The following is a 19707-nucleotide window of genomic DNA, read 5'->3' on the forward strand; positions in this document are numbered from 1 at the left end:
TTTCATATTGTCTGATTTAAAAAAGAAGCAAGGGTATAATGCTGATAATTGTGGAAAGAGCACCTTTGAAGTATACATACCCTTGGCTAAAAGCCAGAAAAGGTCTGTGGAGTTGGTACATGGTAAGATTGTGTCTCATGGCACACCACAGCTTTGCACTGCTTTGCTTAGTTCCTGTATACCTCTGGTTTCCTGGCCATCATTCCAGACAAATAGGTCTGAATAAATTCAGTTACCTATATAATTGTGGAATTGAGGTGGTAGAGTAGAATTCTAAAGTCTAGAGTGAAGTTAATAATTGTAAAAGTATGGATTCCTCATAAGGGAAAATAATTATTCCTGAATACTGAAAAGTTTGTGTAGACTTACATGATTTTAGTTTAGGGAGTTATTAACAGAAATAAATTAAAGATATCAAGCTAGGATTTTCGTTTTTTCTGGGTTTAGAAAAATGGTTTTCCTAGATCCACAAAATAAAATCAGTGTTTATTCCATCTCTGCTTCTTAGAAATTTATCATTTAATTCTTTTTTTAAAAAAATTAAAATTAGCCATATCCAGAAGATCCAGCAGTGTACAAACCACTCTCTCAAGAAGAGCTGCAGAGGATAAAAAATGAAAAGAAACAGAAGCAGAATGAAAGAAAACAGAAGATATCAGAGAATCGTAAACACCTGGCCAGCGTACGGGTTGTACAGAAGAATCTTGTCTTTGTAGTAGGGTTGTCCCAGCGTCTAGCGGATCCAGAGGTAAGCAGCTATTGGAATCCTCCTCATTACGAACAACAAATGTGGTCTAACCTGGGTTTGCTGTAGTTCTTGCAGTTGCCAAATTAAGTCATGTAGAGATTGGTTCTTCTGTTTTGCATTTGCTTATGCTTTGGTTTACTTGTACATTTCTAGTACTGCTTCACCAAATTATTTGATTTCTTTGAAGCACCTTGTTCATGTATTGCATTTGTATGGATAGTCATGGATTGTTTCTTATGAAGCAAGTGGCTGTGAAACTACTTGTGTGTATAAAGACTTCTGCAGGCATTTATTGTTAGTCTTCAGAAGGAAGAAGCACTGTTTCTGTCTTTAAATGTAGCTAATGTTGGTAAGTAGTAGTGCTGGAGTATGTATCTAGCTACTGCCCTTGTTGACAGGAATTGGGATACTGGTAGAGAAGTAAATCACAGTAAATGTCTGCTAGTGGAAAGCACTTTGATCAGTAGAACAGGATTTCTGCACTTCCTGCTGCTGTCCATAGTGCTTCCTAAACGGCATCTCTTGAGAGACAGGGAGTCTCCAGAAACAGCTTGAAGGAGAGGTTGGAAGTCTATAGTGGAAGGGGGGAAATCTACAAAACTTAGCAGGAAATTGCTGTTTTGAACTATTTTCTGCTTAAATTGACCGAGACAGGATCTAGCTGAATTCTACAATGTCACTTAGAAATGTTTCTTCATTAGCTTCATTCAAAACCCTTAAATAGTTTTAATTAAGTAGGTTTTACGTAGTGACACAAATTCCAGCTGAGCAGCTTGTTAATCTTGTGTTAATTTTTTACCATGCAGGTTTTGAAAAGGCCAGAATATTTTGGGAAATTTGGTAAAATACACAAAGTTGTCATCAACAACAGCACATCGTATGCAGGCTCACAGGTGAGATAGTGACACTGTCCACATCCTAAACAAGAGATGAGTGTAGTTTATATTGGAAAGTAGGCATCTAAATGTTGATATACTTACACAAAAATGTTCCAGTTAATATAGTGACAAGATTTTGGTTCAATCTTATGGGATAATAGACAATCCAGAATACCCATCAATAAAATAAGAAACTCAATTGTGCAGCTGGAGCACATTAAGCTAAAAGAAATCAAGTAACCATTCTGGTTTTTGTAGTCTATAAGCCCCTGTGGCCTCAACCCGAAGAGAGGTTACTTGTACATCTTCTCCTTTATTTCTTTCTCTACCTTTTGTGTGTATGACTCATTCTGTGACTAGTGTTCCACAGAACTCCTTCCAGACTCACCTTTCCTCTGCTACTTCTCAACCATGCCAAGCATCCTCCTTATGCTTGCTAATGAGTAAGCCTTCACTAATCTCCTTCCTTTTCATGGGCAACAGCTGATGACAGGAGCTGCCCTTTTGCCACCTCCTTAGCTCTTTCCCACTTGATTCTTTTTGCTGTTCTCTTCCCTTTCCTCCTTCCCTCATCTTTGGGTTTTTTGGCAGGGGTGGAATATCTCAACACACATTTTGCTCAGGCACATAGCAAGGATTTTGTAGCTTGTGGGGCACATGTTTTTCTTGTGGGGCTAAAAAAAATTAAATAATTTATTAACACTGAAGAGAGACGGGGAGGCTTGGAGCTTGAGGGAGAGCTCTAGTGAGCTGTGAGACCAAGGGGGACAAAGATGCTGTTGGCTGATTAGTGGTGACAGGAGAAGGAAGCCCACTGAGGCACCAGAGACTAACCCACCTCATTACTCTCGCCTCCTAAAGGCTCGTCCACTACTCCTGTGGGTCCTCTCTGGGTTGGTCCCCAGACTGCATTGAGAGCAGTGTTCCCTCTAAGATGAGTTAGTGTGAGCTAGTTCATAGTTTTTTTAGCCTCCGGCTCACACATTTTTGTCTTAGCTCAGGAAGGATGGCTCCAGAGCAAACTAATTTATGCAGTAGCCAAATAACTCACTCACAACTTTAATGGCAGTAGCTCACAAAGTAGAATTTTTGCTCACAAGACTCAACAGCTTAGAGGGAGCATTGATTGAGAGGAGTCCTGAGGGAGAGGTGGATCCATCACAGCCTCTACACGGTAGTTGGAAGATGTGAGGGAAAGAAAGAGCAAGCAGCGACCGCTGCCGGCAGTAGGGGAAAGTGCCAGGAATGCACCTGCATGGTGTAAATTGCCAATCTGTGACTTTGGCTTGCTGCTAAGGTGGCAGCTGGTGGGAAATAAGAAAGGGGGCTCTGCAGCTGGGTCTCAAGTGCTCTCCAGTGGTGACAACAGGAGAAGGGCGCCATTCGGAAGCCGCTTCCTGGCCGACAGGCCCGCCTTTTCCAACTTCTTGACTCTGCTCTTGGTGTGTGACTTAGTGTGGTGTGGGAGCCCGCACTTTTTAAAAAAAATGCTAAAAAAAGATTATAAAAAGGGTTTTAAGGGGAAATCTGTAAGGTGGAGGGAATCTGTTTAAAGGCAGGATAAAATTGATTTAAATAATACAAGTAAAGTCTCAATTCATCAACACGTAATGTGACAAAATTTTGTGAAGTCCAAATAAGTATATGTGACTGTCTTGTGACTAAAAAAGGTTTTCTTTTTCTTTTTTTAAATCTAGGGTCCAAGTGCAAGTGCATATGTAACCTACATCCGGTCAGAAGATGCACTCAGAGCTATACAGTGTGTCAATAATGTGGTGGTAGATGGAAGAACACTTAAGGTAGTATTGCTTGTGTATTTTGCAAACCTTTACGAGAATATAAGGACACTGTTATTACAATTCATGAAAATGCTGCATGTAGTAATAGTTCCATACTGTAACAAGTACGGGTTGCACGTAATTTATCATAAGTGCAAATCCAGTATATGTAACTGAACCCTATGATCTTCGACGTGGTCTCTGTGCTTCACACCCATGGGGATCTAGTGCGCACACGCCAGATCGATCGGTGCTGTAGCAAGCTCTTTTAACGGATTTTCACGCCCAGTCCCTCGGGCATGCGCAGGAACCCCACCGCATATGCCCAGAGGGGTGGGCACGGACATCCCGCAAGTTCCTTTCTTACCGCCGCGTTGAGTAGACCTCTTCTTCGTCGATCCGATCGGTTCGCTGTTAGCTTTTGCCTCACAGATCTTAGGAATTATTTCCAAACTTTCTTTTACTTTAATTTTTGGTTGTTTGTTCTTCAAAAACAGTTAAAAAAACACTTTATTTTCTGCTGAGGGGGAGTTTACCTCAGGCCTTCGGGCTACCCCCCCCCCAAAAAAAAAAAACACGTTCCCTCTTTTTCTTCGCTTCTTTTATGGAGAAGAAGTGGGGATTTTTCAACAGGTGCAAGGGTTGTGGCAGCAAACGTGCTCCTCCTGACCGTCATATCCTCTGCATTTTTTTGCCTCGGAGAGTCTCACCAGCCAGAGTTCTGTTGTCACTGTGCGCGTTTCTCCAATCAAACGCGAAAAAACCGTGCTGCGCGCCTTAAAGTGGCACTGCTGGAATCGACCCTTGCTCCTGCCTCAGCGATGGAGGAGAGACCGTCTACATCGACAGCTCCGACATCGAGGTCTGCCTCCGATGTCGACCGCCCGATGCGGAAGCTCCCGACATCGAAGGCACATTCGTCTGCTTCCACGCCAGTCAAAAAGAAGGCTAAGGCAAGTAAGGATCATAAGTCCGCGAAGAAGGGCACCTCCAAGTCCCTGAAGGCGGTGAAGAAGGGGAAGGAAGCGGTGTCTGCACTGGGTGATGACCCTAAAGTGTCTCCCGCTCCAACGGCAGTATCGATATCGGAGGCCCAAGTCCCTCCACCAATACCGACCATCCCAACTATTGGATTCCCCCATCCACCAAATGGAGCGTCCTTACTCCGACATCGAAACGGTAGAGCTCCTAAGTCATCAAATGGATGCAGAGCCTTCTCCGTCTCCTTCCCCATCGTCGACGGTATCGGAAGCTCCCGACATCGATCCATGTCAGCACCGATATACCTCATGCGACGCGCAGCGTCACCCTCCACGTTCGGTCACTCAATCTGTCAATATCGACAACCGAGACTACAGGGACGGCTCTCACAGACAGACTACTGCTTTGTCTCCAAGACGTCCAGAAGTCGCTCCCCAAGAGTCTTCCTGCTCCTTCCACCACCAACCTCGTGGGATCAATGACAGTTGAGGTACTTGTACGGGGCTTATCCACCATCCATGCCGTGGTTGACTCCGACGGGCTATTCTGATTGGGATCGCTGTTCGTCCCACTCTGTTCAGAGGTCGAGATCGCCCCACAAGTCGAGACCTTCAGCATCTCTGTCACGTCCTCCTGTAGTCGATCCTTCCCACCATATTCTGGAACCAAGTCGTCCTCTTAACCCTCTGGTCACTCCAACCCCGATCATCATCCAAACTAAGCACCCTCAGCCAAACTCTATGGTAATTACATCTTCCTCCAAATCCAAGAAGACGCATTCCGCTCCTGACAAGGAAGGAAGGAAATTAGATGTCTTCGGTAGGCGCTTCTACTCCACGGGACCATTGGGAGTCAAGGCCACTAACTACCTGGCCTGTATGAACCGGTATCAATATACTCTCTGGGAACAGTTCTCAGAACTCCTCAGCCACCTCCCTGACGACAAACTTCAAGCAGCCAGAGTCATACAAAAAGAGGGCATGGTGTTGGCAAAACAACAGCTCAACACTACTAAACATGTCCTCGAGGCATCTTCCAGAACGATGGCCTCTGCAATAGCTCTCAGAAGACATTCCTGGCTCCGCAACACTAATCTTCCGATAGATACTAGATATTATGTGGAAGATCTCCCTTTCGATGGCCTGGGGCGTTTCAATGCTACCACTGATTCTACTCTACAAGAGTTGGATAAAAGCATAAAGGCTTCTCGAGCTCTAGGGGTCTCTTCCTCTGCAAAACAACAATACCGGCCCCGCACCTGGTCAAGGTCCTGGCAGAGGCGTACCTCAACTCATCAGTCTCCAGACACACGATGGAGACCACGAACGTCTTCGGGAGGCCAAAGACCCGCCTTTCAGAAACCGAAATTCAGTTCCGGACAACAAGCACCAAACAGTCAAAACCCTCCAAGCAGGATTTTTGACTGCCCTGTCACCGAGTCAGCTCCTACCCGTCTGTTTCCCTTTCTTCACGCTTGGCATCTCATCACCTCGGACGAGTGGGTGCTTTCCATCTTGACCCGAAGCTACAAAATTCAGTTCCACCAGAACCCCAATACTCCTGTTTTCGTCTCCACGCCCCCTTCCCCACCTCTCCTCGAGGAGGTGTCCGTCCTTCTGCAGAAGGGAGCCATCGAACATGTTCCACCACACCTCCAAGGGACGGAATTTTATTCCCGATACTTCACAGTCCCAAAGAGAGACGGAGGTGTTCGACCCATATTAGATCTAAGGGAACTGAACCGTTTTGTGACCTACCACCGCTTCCGCATGGTATCCCTACAACAGATCATGCCATTGCTTCAGAAACACATCTGGATGGCCACCCTTGACCTCCAAGACGCATATTTCCACCTTACCATCCACCCCTTCCACCGCCAATACCTCCACTTTGCGATTGGTCAACAGCACTACCAGTATACGGCCCTTCCATTCGGCCTGTCCAGTGCCCCAAGAGTCTTCACAAAGACTATGATTGTGATTGCAGCTTTCTTTCTTTTTTTTCTTTTTTTGAGCCCCCGGAGGGGATTTTTTATTTTTATATCACTACAAAAACTATAACAGAAGAAAAAGGAGGGGAAACTACATTTACGGGATAAAGTAAAGAACCCACTACTGACTAAAAACCCAAGAGAGGAGATCCTCCTACTAGCTTAGTTGCATCAAGTCTTCCCAACATTAATCACCTTATAAACTGAGTCAAACATTTATAATACTTTTCCTTTAAAGTTTAAATTTAACTGTCTAAAAACAGTACCCCCGATCATCCCATTTCAAAGTTCTCAAAGGCACAATTCAGAGTCCCTTCTCTTCCATAACTTATAAGGACTTTTTGGGGCTGCTGCCTTTTGCTCTGACAGAGAGTCCTCTCCGGAAGAACCCGAGTTTAGCTCGCCACTGGACTTGCTGTCCTCTTCTTTTTTACCGTCCTCTGACCTTCCCAACTGGACCCTTAAAAATTCTTGAGCTTTCAGAACAGAGTCAATCTTTTCTTTTTTGTCCTTAATCTTGAAAGTGAGTAATCCTCTGGATACGATACACCTTACCTGTCATTTTTGCCGGACGGAATCTGCCTCGTCCCGGATATCTCCTTTCTGCCGAAGGTAATGTCAGAGTTCCACCGGCAGGCGGAGGTCTTCCTCCCTGACTTCTTTCCAAATCCAACATCAGCGGAAGACAAATTATTACACACTTTAGATGTGAAGCGGGCTCTCCTGTTCTACCTCAATAGAACACACCCAACTAGACATGACTCACAACTGTTCGTCTCTTACGCGTCAGCACGATTGGGCACTCGCATAACGGCCCAGCGCCTGTCAAAGTGGATTGTGAGTCTCATCCATCTGTGTTACCAGATCGCCAAACAGCCATTGCCTGGCCCTATCAGGGCTCATTCTACCAGGGCTGTTGTGACTTCCACTGCCTTCCTCCAGGGAGTGCCGCTGACAGACATTTGCAAAGCCGCTACGTGGGCCACACCTAATACCTTCATAAGGCACTACGCCCTAGACGTCCGTACGAATACCAATACCAACATGGGTCGTCACATTCTGTTTTCGGCTACGCAGTAAAAGACCTGCCAGCACCCTCCTCCAGGTAGGCTACTGCTCGCTAATCTCCCATGGGTGTGAAGCACAGAGACCACGTCGAAGATAAGCAGGTTGCTTACCAGTAACTGGTGATCTTCGAGTGGTCATCTGTGCATTCACTCCACCCGCCCTCCTTCCTCGCTGTTGTCAGCTTATACATTTTTTATTGGGGGTTGATTTGCGGCGGTTTGTAGGAACTGGCGGGATGTCCACGCCCACCCCTCTGGGCATGCGCGGTGGGGTTCGTGCACATGCTCGAGGGACTGGGCGCGAAAATCCGTTAAAAGAGCTTGCTACAGCACCGATCAATCCAGCGCATGCGCACTAGATCCCCATGGGTGTGAATGCACAGATGACCACTCGAAGATCACCAGTTACTGGTAAGCAACCTGCTTATCTCAGAGATGAAATGAGATTCATTTATGTAAGATGTAACTTGCTATCCTTTATAGTAACTGATGCTTTTTTTTAACCAGGCATCTTTAGGTACCACAAAATACTGCAGTTATTTTCTGAAGAATATGCAGTGTCCAAAGCCAGACTGTATGTATCTACATGAACTAGGAGATGAAGCAGCTAGTTTCACAAAAGAAGAGATGCAGGTAGGTGTTTGGTAATACATACTACAGTTTTAATTTCTTTTTTAATATTTGGTCAATTATGCAGTGTAAGAAAAGCCATGAAAAAAGGCCTAAGTTTGGGGGGGGGGTGTTCAAGTTTTTCAGCCCATGTGGTTCTTCATATGTAAAATTGAGTCTGGGCCACTAGGATCACTGGATTTGAAATCTCTCGTCTTTGGACAAACCATTACTTCACTCTCTTCCTTATCTGTAAAACAAGGATATTAATTCAGCAGTAGTTGGATTATCGCTCATAAAAGGTTAGCAGCCAATAACCAGTGTTCTTTTTTTAGATAAGGTGTTTTATACCGTATAAAATAATAGTGGGAATAATATACTATGTACAGCTTTTAGAAAAAAATACCCAAGCATTTTCTCACAAGCAGTAAAATCTTTTTCCTATAAAGTAGTATTTAAGATACCTTTAGAACAAAAGCATCATATTAATCCAGTTTTATAAATGACATGATCCCAACTCTTATTTGGTAAGAAATGATCTTCTTCGTGGTCTCTGTGCATCACACCTCTGGGATATAGTGCGCCTGCGCCGACCCCGATTGGTATAATGGAAAGCAAAAGGAATTTTTGCGCCCGCTCCCTGGTAACATTCCGGGCTCCACTACGCATGACCAAGGGAGGGGCATGACAATCCCGCCAGTTCTCTTCTGACCGCCGCGCTGGTAGGACTCTCTCCGCCTCTGTCAGTAAAACTTTACTTTTTGGCGCCCTTTCGGCCTCCTTTTATTCAAATTTAGTTAGGAAAGTTTTTCAGTTAGGTAGTGTGTTTATTGGACTTTATCTCTACCACTTCTTCCCCTGGCCTATGGCCGCGCGGTGGGGTTTCTTTAAAAGGTGCCTGGTATGTGGCAGTAAGATTGCCCCCACAGATGGACATTCTCTCTACCTTTTATGCCTGGGGGAATCGCACCGAGTTGCCTCTTGCGCCCATTGCTCTAAGTTCTTCAAGCAGACCAGGAAAAATAGAGCTGCTAGACTGCAAATGGCGCTGATGGAAGCTGCAGTCTCTCCAGTGGCACCTCCATCTCAGCATCGGAAGCGACAATTGCCGTGTCTTCGACATCAACCTCCATCGATGCCGTAAAATCGGTGCTGAAAAGCCCAATTCAGGCACAACAGTCTGAAGCCCATACTCCTTCTAAAAGACATGAGGGCAAGGACGTTCGGCTTATCAAGCTTAAGAAGCACAAGAAAGGCTCTTGCGGAGCCACTTCACTTGATTCAATAAGCCGAGGGCAGCCACAAGGTGCACTTCTGTCACCTTTGCTATGCCCCATCCAGTCCCTCGACTCCGATCAGGAGCTGGACTTGACTCAGGTTCCTCCACCACCCAATGTCGAGAACCTGCAACAAGATCAATGTCGTCCCCTCTCCTCCGTTCATCTCCGATGAGCGAAATCGATCTCTGACGCCGATTCCGCCCATGTCATGGGATCAGCACCAATGGCAATATTTATACGGAGCCTACCCATTTTCAGGGTCGATGCCCTGGATCCCTCGTCCCCCCATGGAGTGGGATCGCCAGTCTTCTTCGTCTAGAATCTCTTGGTACTGAGATCCCTACCCGGCACCGGAATTCATGAAACCGTCCCAATCGAGACCGATAACTAAAGATCAAGGTCTTCAGCCGTCGGCACCAAAAAACCCCATAGATCAGTCGGAACTTAGGCCTCCGATGCCAATCCTCCAAACGTCGTACTCCGAATCCTCTAACCCATCCAGCTCACCCAGCTCTTACTTGGATGAGGAGAGTACCCATCCACCGTTGGAAGCATCCCTACAACAACAAGTCGAGGTCGAGCTCCCTATTTCACCATTGGAGGATGTTAAACCTTATGGGGACTTTATTAAGCATATGGCTCATACACTAGCTCTGCCCACCATCCAGCCCCTTCTGATAGTCACGGACTCAGTACAAATATAGTACAAATGGATACTTCGACACGGTTGCCCTTCCCATGACGTCGGTCCTTTTGCAAACAGCAAAAAAAACCCTGGGCCCATCCTTCCTCGGTATCAATCTCCAATAAGAGGTTGGACCATATGTATAAGATTCTAGAATCAGGGGCAGAATTCCTTTTCGTGCATCCAAACCCCGATTCGTTAGTGGTTACGTCCTCGACCAAGGGCAAGAGTACTCATTCTACACCTCCGGATAAAGAGGGACAGAAAATCGACTCTTTAGGCACAAAATATTATACTGCCGGAGCTCTGGGTAGCTAGACTTCCAATTATGCAGCTTGCATGGGACGTTATCAGTATTCCCTCTGGGAACAAATGTCTGAATTCATCTCATCCCTTGATTGTAGGCACCAAGCTAGACGCATCCAAACAGAGGGGATGCTCTTGGCGAAACATCAACTCAATGTATCCAAGCACTCATTGGATACAGCGGCAAAGACTCTCACTTCTGCAGTCGCCTTACGCAGATACGCATGGCTACGTTCCTCCGCCTTACAGCCAGAAACCAAGACCACTGTAGAGGACCTTCCATTCAAAGGGGATGGACTTTTTAGTTCCACCGCGGATGGGATACTTCAAGAGCTTGACAAAAGCATCAAGACCTCGTAGCTTAGGGGTTGTACCTCCTACTAAGCAGAATAAAGGAAAACCATGGTCTATACAATAGTCAGGTAGACCATCGCCTAAATCCTCCTCTGAGCCACACTGGCAAAAGTCTCCGAGTCATCCTCCCCGTTCCTACGGTGGAAAATCCAAGTTTTCATCTACCTCTCTATCTAGATCCAAAACTGCTAAGAACACTAAACAGAGTCTTTGACTCACACCTTCTCTCCCAACTCCCTACCCGATTGTCTCCTTAGCTGTCGATCTGGGAGTCCATTATGTCGGACCACTGGGTCCTCTCAATAATAAAAATGGGATACCTAATAGAGTTTTCCCAAATCCCTTCCTCCTCCCACATCGTCGTCACACCACCTTCCGCAGTCCTCCTAGAAGAGGTGCAAACTTTCCTAAGCATGGATGCTGTCGAGCCGGTACCATCAGCACAGCACATAATGGGCTTCTACTCCCATTACTTTACGGTACCAAAACGGGATGGTGGCCTCCAACCTATTTTGGACCTAAGGAACCTGCACTCTTTCATCCTATACAAAAAGTTCAGGATGACAACGTTGCAGGCCATCCTTCCACTCCTAGATCCGGAGACGTGGATGGTTACGTTGAATCTCAAGGATGCTTACTTCCATGTCTCCATCCACCCTTCCCACTGTTGTTTCCTCCGGTTTGCAGGAGGCAACCGGCATTTCCAATTCAACGCCCTCCCGTTTGGATTATCCACAGCCTTCACGAAGGTTATGTTGGCAGTGGTGGCACACCTCCGCCTAAGGAGAGTGCAGATATTTCCCTATATAGACGATTGGTTGCTGGTAGCGGATTCAGAAGCATCCCTGCTCACCAATGTAAACCTAACCTTGACAGTTCTGACACCCTTAGGCATCCAGGTAAATCTGAAGAAGTCAATGCTACCCCACCAAACGGGTGCAATTTATAGGAGCTAGTCTAGGATAGTTTGCAAAGCTTTTCTCCCTCCTCAGAGAGCAAGGGACATTGTTGAACTAGTGACTCTATTCCGCAGGTCTGGACATGCTACAGCAAAGCGAATCCAATGGCTACTGGGTCTGATGGCTGCCACCATCAACATCATTGTTTTTGTCAGACTGCACATGAGACCTCTGCAGCTATGGTTCGTACGCAGGTTTCACCCACAGAGTCATCCTCAATCCCTTTGTCTCGTCTTCCCACCATCCGTTTTGGGCTCTCTGCTTTGGTGGACAGATCCTGTGAATCGCCTAGCAGGAGCCCCATTCCATCCACCCACGTCAACACTCACGCTGACTACAGATGCGTCCCTCTGGGGACGGGGCGCACATCTCAAGGGTCTTTGTGTGGGGGCTCGTTGGGAGTCCCATGTAGCACACAATCATATAAATTTCCTGGAACTCCTGGCAGTGCTGTACGCGCTCAGGTCTTTCTGACACCTAGTGGCCAAGCAAGTGGTTACAGTCCTGACAGGCAACACCACAGCCCTGTGTTATATCAACAAACAGGGAGGTATGATCTCCCGGGGGCTATGTCGCCTAGCCATAGAACTATGGGTCAAGTGTCAATCATGGAACACGAGCCACTCATCTGCCAGGAACACTGAACGTCCAAGCCGACGTCTTGAGCAGAGGAGGGGCAGCGGAGCACGAGTGGGAGCTCAATTGGATTTATCTTCTCCCAATCTTTCGCTGGGAAGTGGAAGAAATTCTTGTCTTACCTTACCTCGCTGGTCTTGCCGCCGCCACCTTCCGACCTGATGGCAATCTTTGGGTTCTTATTGTCTCGTTTAGACCTAGGACTCAGTTGTGCCTCAGCCGCAATTTCGGCAAATCACCCAATGATTGACGGTCGCTCTGTCTTCTCTCATCCCCAGACCAAGAAGTTTCTTAAGGGTCTGACCCACCTCTTCCCCCCATCACGTGGACCCATGCCAGCGTGGGATCTACCCATGGTGCTTGCAAGGCTCATGGACAAACCATTTGAACCAATGGCTACTTGTCTGCTTTTGTCATGGAAGACAGCCTTTTTAGTTGCGGTCACCTCCACCAGGAGGATGGGCGAGTTATCGGCACTCGTCTGTGACCCACCTTATATGAGTTTCCATCACGATGGGGTCACGTTGGCTCCAGATGTTTCTTTCCTGCTGAAAGTTGTTTCTGAGTTTCACCTGCAAGTGGACATTGTGCTTCCTATGTTTTTTCCATCTCCCTCAACGGAGGAAGAACGCTGTTTTCATTTGTTGGATGTCAAAAGAACTTTACTCTTTTACCTAAATCGAACATGGCCTTTTCTGAAATCTCCGGCCTTGTTTGTTTCTCATGCTCTACCCTCTCAGGGGAAGAAGCTGTCACCCCAACATCTATCCAAGTGGATCATGGAGACTATGAAATTGTGCTATATGCTAGCCAAGAAGTCACTCCCGGGTCCGCTACGGGCACACTCTACCCGGGCAGTGGCAGCATCCACAGCCTTCCTGCGAGGTGTGTTGTTGGAAGATATCTGTAACGCAGCTACTTGGGTCATGCCTCACACGTTTGTGAGGCATTATGCCCTCGATGTTCATCTTCATCAGTGGTCAATTGTGGGACGAGCGATGTTGCAGGCGGCGCAGGTTTAGGACCTCAGTTCCCTCCTCCAGGTAGGTGGGCATTGCTTTTCATTCTCCCAGAGGTGTGATGCACAGAGACCACGAAGAAGATAAACAGGTTGCTTACCTGTAACTGAGGATCTTTGAGTGGTCATCTGTGCATTCACACAACCTGCCCTCCTCCTCTGCTTTCGGTCCTTCCTGACTTTCTTTGGAGACTGAGGGCAGCGGTCAGAAGGAACTTGCGGGATTGTCATGCCCCTCCCTTGGTCATGTGCGGTAGAGTCCGGCACGTGACCGGGGAGCGGGCGTGCAAATTCCTTTTGCTTTCCATTATACCGATCGGGGTCGGCGCAGGCGCACTATATCCCAGAGGTGTGAATGCACAGATGACCACTCAAAGATCCTCAGTTACAGGTAAGCAACCTGTTTTAATAAATTCCCTAGTCTAATTTTGTGGTCCCATTTAGTTAGAGATTTCTCCCAGCAGCATTGCTGCTGAATTATTATGCAGCATAGAACAAATAAATATACAGATGTTCTGAACTTCTGCTTCAGTTTTAAACAAAAAATGAAAGCCCTGAAATTTAGGTAATGGAAACTCAGTTGAGTATGTATAGAAGTCAGTAACCAGAAGAATAATTTGGTTTGGTCAGTGTATTTTTTACTCTGTCTTTCGGGAACTTATTAGAAAAGAGACTTCCAGTTTTTTGTAGTCTCTGTACGTGGAATCTTTACCATATACAGTTGAAACTATGCCACCATTTTTTAATGTGGAAAGAATTTTCATCTCTTTTCTGTCCATATGCCTGTTACACAGAAACTTGTTTAAGTGTAGTGGTTGTGGAACAAAAGTCCCTCTATTGAATGGATGTGATTATAAGCTTTCTTGTTTGAGAGAGGACCACTGTTAAATACTTAAGAAGCAGGAACCATTTATCCAGACTTTGTTCTGAGAGCTCATCTTAATAGCTATCTCTTTCATCATAGTTTTGGCATGTGTGTTTGTTGAGATTCCTGAAGACATTAGACCAGTTCAGGTAGCTACAGTGCTTTCTGACCTCATTGCCTGGTTGGCATCTTGAGTGTTCAATTAATCAGCACCTGATCTAAAGAACAGACTAAGAATTACAGTCTTTGACTCTTATGAGATCTACATATCTCTCCCAAACTAAAGTAAAAACTTGGGACTGAAGAGCCACTTTTCAGTACTAGTCCTTTTATTTAGTACTTTTCAGTGCTTCATGACTTTATTTAGTACTTCTCAGTACTAGTCCTTTTTCAGCCACTTTTCAGTACTAGTCCTTTTATTTAGAGGTGGCTTAAATTGTCCTACATTGGCCACAACTATTAGCTTCCAAAGCCTTTGAAAAGTACTGTGCCAATTGATTTGGTTTCATCACATCTCAAGCTCTGTTTGTATAATAGTTCCTTGAATGAGTCCAGTTTATTGCAGTTTTCTTTACCTATCATTAGTACTACTTCAGACATTTGGATTCTAAGCTCAGTATCAGAAGTGGTGAACATTTAGAAGTATTAAAAACCCAAGTTCCTACTTTCCATTTTTAAAGAATCAGTGACATCCATGTGGACCCCTCAGCAGCAGTCAGACCCTGCAAACAGGTTGTGATATTTCTGTGGGCATAGGCCAGAGTGTGTAGATTGCAGTCAGAGATGTTGCAACCAAATACTGTTTGAATGGGCATGGGGTACAACTTTCAGAATCCTGTACACTCAGTCAATGAATCTCTGGAGCTATTACCTATATGCTCATATTTCTGCAGTTGCAATCCATGTCACCAGTATAGACAGTCAATATGTAGGTATCTTAACCAGAACCAGAAAACATTTAGCACATATGGATTCTGTTGGAGATACGTATTTGCATCATCTTTGAAACCTCTCCTGAACGAGTTACTCTTCTGACTTTTTACCACTCTCCTGAAGTAATGACCATGTGAAAATGTTGTTCCAGTGCAGGCACAGGGCAAGATCTCTCTGAAGAATGCATTAATCAGAGCAGGACTCCTCATGTATGCATTCCTGCCACTGTCTTGAATTACTCACATACTTAACAAAATAACTAGCTATGTTCTGATGGTTCTTTGGTAGCCGTGTTAATCATGGTTTGTGTGTATAAGTTGCTTCTCACTTATGGCAACCCTATGAATTAATGACCTTCAAAACTACCTATTGTTAATAGCCTTGCCCAGGTCTTGTAACCCGAGGGCCATGGCTTCCTTTATTGAATCAATCCATCTCATGTTGGGTCTGCCTTCAACGTTTCTTTGCATTATTGCCTTTTCCAGTGACTCTTGTCTTCTCAGAATATGAACAAGGCATGTAAGCCTCAGTTTGTTCATCACAGCTTAGGGAGCGTTCAGGCTTGATTTGATCTAGATCACACTCATTTGTCTTTCTGGCGGTCCACAGTGTCCATGAAACTCTCCTGCAATGTCACATTTCAACTAAATCAACTTTCTTCTCGTCAGCTTTCTCCGTTGTCCAGTTTTAACATCCTGACACAGTAATTGGGAATACCATGGTATGAATTGTCTTGATCTTGGTCACCAGCAATACATCCTTACGCTTAAATCCTGGTGCATACAGCTACTCTGATCCTCCTTCATCTCTTGATAGTATGTTCTTATGCATGATGGTATCCTGTGATGAAGTGTTTCAGCTTTGAGTCTCCCGCATACATCCCAGTTGAGCTCCTTACTAGACCTGAAGTTGGTTCTTCATAAATTGGTCACAATTGTTTGTTTTGCTACTTTCTTGCAGACTAGATCGTATATCCTGCTCAGTAGCAGAAGTTTGAGTATGCACTGCATCTCTGTTTAGAAAGTTTTTCCATCTCTTCTTTTAAGTCTGTGTTTCAGCTATATAACACAGGATGGACTGGCGATGGAATGACTATGATGGATGGGAGATTTATATTTCATATTGTTAATCAGCTTCAAACTTCTTGTAATGGCCAGTGTGGTATAGTGGTTAAAGTGTTGGACTGGAATCTGGGGAATCCAGGTTCGAATCCCCACGTGCCATGGAAGTTTGCTGGGTGACCTTGGGCCAGCTACACACTCTTAGCTTAACCTTCATCATGGGGTTGTTGTGAGGATAAAGCAGAGGAAAGGAGGACATTGTAAGTCACTTTGGGGGCTCCTTGGGGTGAAGAGTGAGATATAAATACTTAGATGGTCTACCAAGTACTACAGCTGAATCTCTGCTCGTATAATGGAACTTTCCCATTGCCCTTTGAGATCTGGGGACCCCCAGGAAGAGGGCTGGATACAATGTGTAAATTTGCAGTGGGAAGCAAGGAAACAGCAAATACCAAAAAAAACCTATCCCAGTCTTCTGCTGGAGGCAGTCAACTTCTGGTGAAAAATTAAACTTCCCAAGTAAATTCTTTTTTTCGGTACTCTAAGAAGGCTGTACTCAAAAGGATACATAATAAAACTTAAATGACAAGTTAAATGAAGAGTTTGTATTGAATTTTAATTCATTTGGCTGATTGGCACAAATTATATGGGACTGTGAGGTATAGTCACCAAATCTTGAACTAAAAGTAGCCTGATAAACATAACCAGTTCATCACTGTACCTTCTGAGCAGTTTTCTGTAGTAACAACACTTCAGAGTTTACATATGAAATGGGATCATTACAGTGGATTGTACTAAGACAGACTTTTATTTTGAATGAAAATGTTATCTAGGTTGCAGTGAACCTCGTTTTCTGTCACAACAAAGGTGATGTGATACTTGTGTAAGAAGGCAGTATTATTGCTACAGTGCTCATGTTTTGGGGGACATAAATTGGGCTGCCTTGAAATAACTTTTTGATAATGCAGCTAAACCCCCCAGCATTGACGTTACATTGTTTGAAGTTGAGAAACTAATTTGCAGTGTGTGAAAGTACTTTTTAAATTGTCAGGTTGCATGATGCTTAAGTTTTTTTTTTACCCCAGGCTGGTAAGCATCAAGAATATGAACAGAAGTTGCTTCAAGAATTGTACAAGTTAAACCCCAACTTCCTCCAGCTGTCTACAAACACAGTTGACAAGAACAAGAACAAAGTTACTTCACTGCAGAGGTATGATACGTAAGTACAGGTGCTCTGCCAGTGCATTTTTTTGTTTCCCATCAAATTCCTTTTTTCCTCTCTCTTAGCACTTTGCTTCACCGCCTTACTGCTTAAGCTAGCACACACAGCATTTTACTCCCTTGGCATCATTATAGTAATGTATGCAGCATTTTCAAATAACCTGTGCGTGTTTTTACATAAAGGGATGGCTGGTTCTCTCACAACACTGTATATGTAGTGAAAACATTGCATCTTAACATTGTGGGAATAATCTGAACTATGTAGTTTTACCATTAAGTTTATCCATAAGTGATCTCTGTGTAGTATCTGTAATTATGAAATCTGGAAGGACTGTCTTAAATTCAAACGAGACTAGACAGTATGATGGAAAATTACACATTAAGGTATGAACAGATGGATTCAGCTGTGCCTTGTGAAGGTGAGAATGCCATGAAGGTGTCATCTGAAATACAAAATTAATCCTTGTATTTTTGACTTAAGCACGTTAGTTGAATCATGTACATGTGTTTCTTGTTTAAATATATTAACTAATATGTAGGGTGCAGTTAATTACATGCCTATGTGTCTAACAATATGTGGCTGAAGTTTGTTCTGTATAAAGTTATTTAGAGAGGCCTAATAGGAATTTAAATAGTGTTCTGTATTTGGAAAATTTAACTGGTTTGCAGGCCTGTGGTTAATATTCAGGGTCTACATTAGCTGTTTTGATGCTTGCAAAATACCTCTTGAGTGAAGATGGTTGTGGAACTGGCATCATTTCCAGCTAAGTCTCTTTACATTGTAATAGCCGAACAGAAACCTTATTCAATGAATGGAAAAATAATTATCTATAAATGAGCGTCAGAGCTTGATGTCTATAACAAATAAATGATGGATACTTCTCAGAAGATTTCTTTCTAGGGGAAATCTTCAAATAGGTTTTCAAGAACAACCCCATCCAGGATTCCAGAATCTTACACCATTTTGCCCTCTACTAAAATTAAATGGGTCAGCATTAACTCTGTCCCCAGAAAATAAAGAATCTTAGATATAGTGAAATTGACAAGAACATTTGTAAAAGCAGAGTGATTAACAGAACTGGAATGACACAGGGCACAGATTTTTCTTTCACTTTTGCAGAAAATGTGACTTTGGGCATTTAGTTACGGAGTGACCAGGGCATCAACTCAGTTATGTGTTTGTGGTAATCTCATTTGGAGGGTGATGCCTCTGGGTATTGGGATACTATGAGCTTCAAAAGGGAAGCAGTGTTGAAATAGACCAGAACTACATCCAGTAAGATTAACAGAAACTTTTTCATAGTGGTCTGAGACTTGATACATTCTACCGTAAGGCAAGAAGGAACAAGCAAACAGTTTATTATTACTTAGGAAATTGTAACTGGAATTTGGTGCTGAGCAGTTTCAGTTGCTAGATTTTATCTAGGGCTTTATGGCCATTTTAATGAAAATGTCCCAAATGGATCTTTGAAGTCTGAAAGTAGACTGCATATGTATGTTCTGGCTGGCATAGTAAAGTGGGGATTGGCTTAGCTTCTACTTGAATTGGTTTATATCTGAATTGTCTGTGCTAGCTCAATAAGTCTTTCAGTTTCTGTTGATATACATTGCAAGATCCTGAATTGCTTGAAAAGTTGTACAAAATTGCATTCTTGCTACTCTTGGTTCATCCTGACTCAGGTCATCTGTTTCAGTAATTGCAGCAGTGAATCAAATGAGAATGAATTTCCTGCTCTTAATTAGTAAGCATGGAATTTAATTTTGTTCTTCAAAAACAGTAACATCTAGATGGCAAGGTAAAATGGTTCTCCAGTCAAAAGGGAGAAAACTGCTGGCAACAAACGTTGCATCAAGGGGTTTTTTTGCATTTGCTTTATCTGGAAAGCCTCTCTGTGGGCCATCTTCTATTGATCCATAGGCAAAGTTCTCCCGTTTTCCAAAAGTGCCGATCGGTAATAACATTCAGGGGTTGTACAAAAGTAAACAACTGTAAATCAACATTTTCAACATTAACATCTGGAAAGATTTAGACAACAGCATATGGTTCCGAACATTTGAAAGGAGGGGAGAAAATGGATAACAATCAAACCATAGTATCATATTTATCTTCTCATAGCGACTTATGCAAAAGTTAGGCAACAACATTGTTCGAAAATTAAATACAGTTTCTTTAGATTGATGGCTTGATTGGTTTTGAGGTGGGGCTCTATATGAGTGCTTGGATCCCACTGAAAATTTCTGCTGACAAAGATTTTTGTCAGCGGAGCACAGCTTCCTTGCCTCCTCCTCCTCCCTGCTGCAGCCCAGAATACCCCCAAAATGAAGAAGATGATATTGG

The 19707-nt window shown here is 44.1% G+C and overlaps 1 protein-coding gene across 7 annotated transcripts in view; it reads left to right on the plus strand.

Annotated features, from left to right (window-relative positions):
• Positions 1-19707, plus strand: part of CNOT4 (CCR4-NOT transcription complex subunit 4) — a 100991-nt gene that overhangs the window by 36935 nt on the left and 44349 nt on the right. For 4 of the 7 annotated variants that reach the window (XM_015421296.1, XM_015421301.1, XM_015421299.1 and 1 more), the window contains exons 3-7: positions 551-748; positions 1555-1641; positions 3324-3425; positions 7950-8075; positions 17234-17367. In XM_015421296.1, coding sequence (XP_015276782.1) covers positions 551-748; positions 1555-1641; positions 3324-3425; positions 7950-8075; positions 17234-17367 — 647 coding nt within the window. The remainder of the gene's footprint in view (positions 1-550; positions 749-1554; positions 1642-3323; positions 3426-7949; positions 8076-17233; positions 17368-19707) is intronic. The other 3 variants (XM_015421298.1, XM_015421300.1, XM_015421303.1) reach the window with 1 other exon arrangement.

Source organism: Gekko japonicus, unplaced genomic scaffold (assembly GCF_001447785.1).
Source record: "Gekko japonicus isolate JY-2015 unplaced genomic scaffold, Gekko_japonicus_V1.1 scaffold443, whole genome shotgun sequence".
Taxonomy (NCBI): domain Eukaryota; kingdom Metazoa; phylum Chordata; class Lepidosauria; order Squamata; family Gekkonidae; genus Gekko; species Gekko japonicus.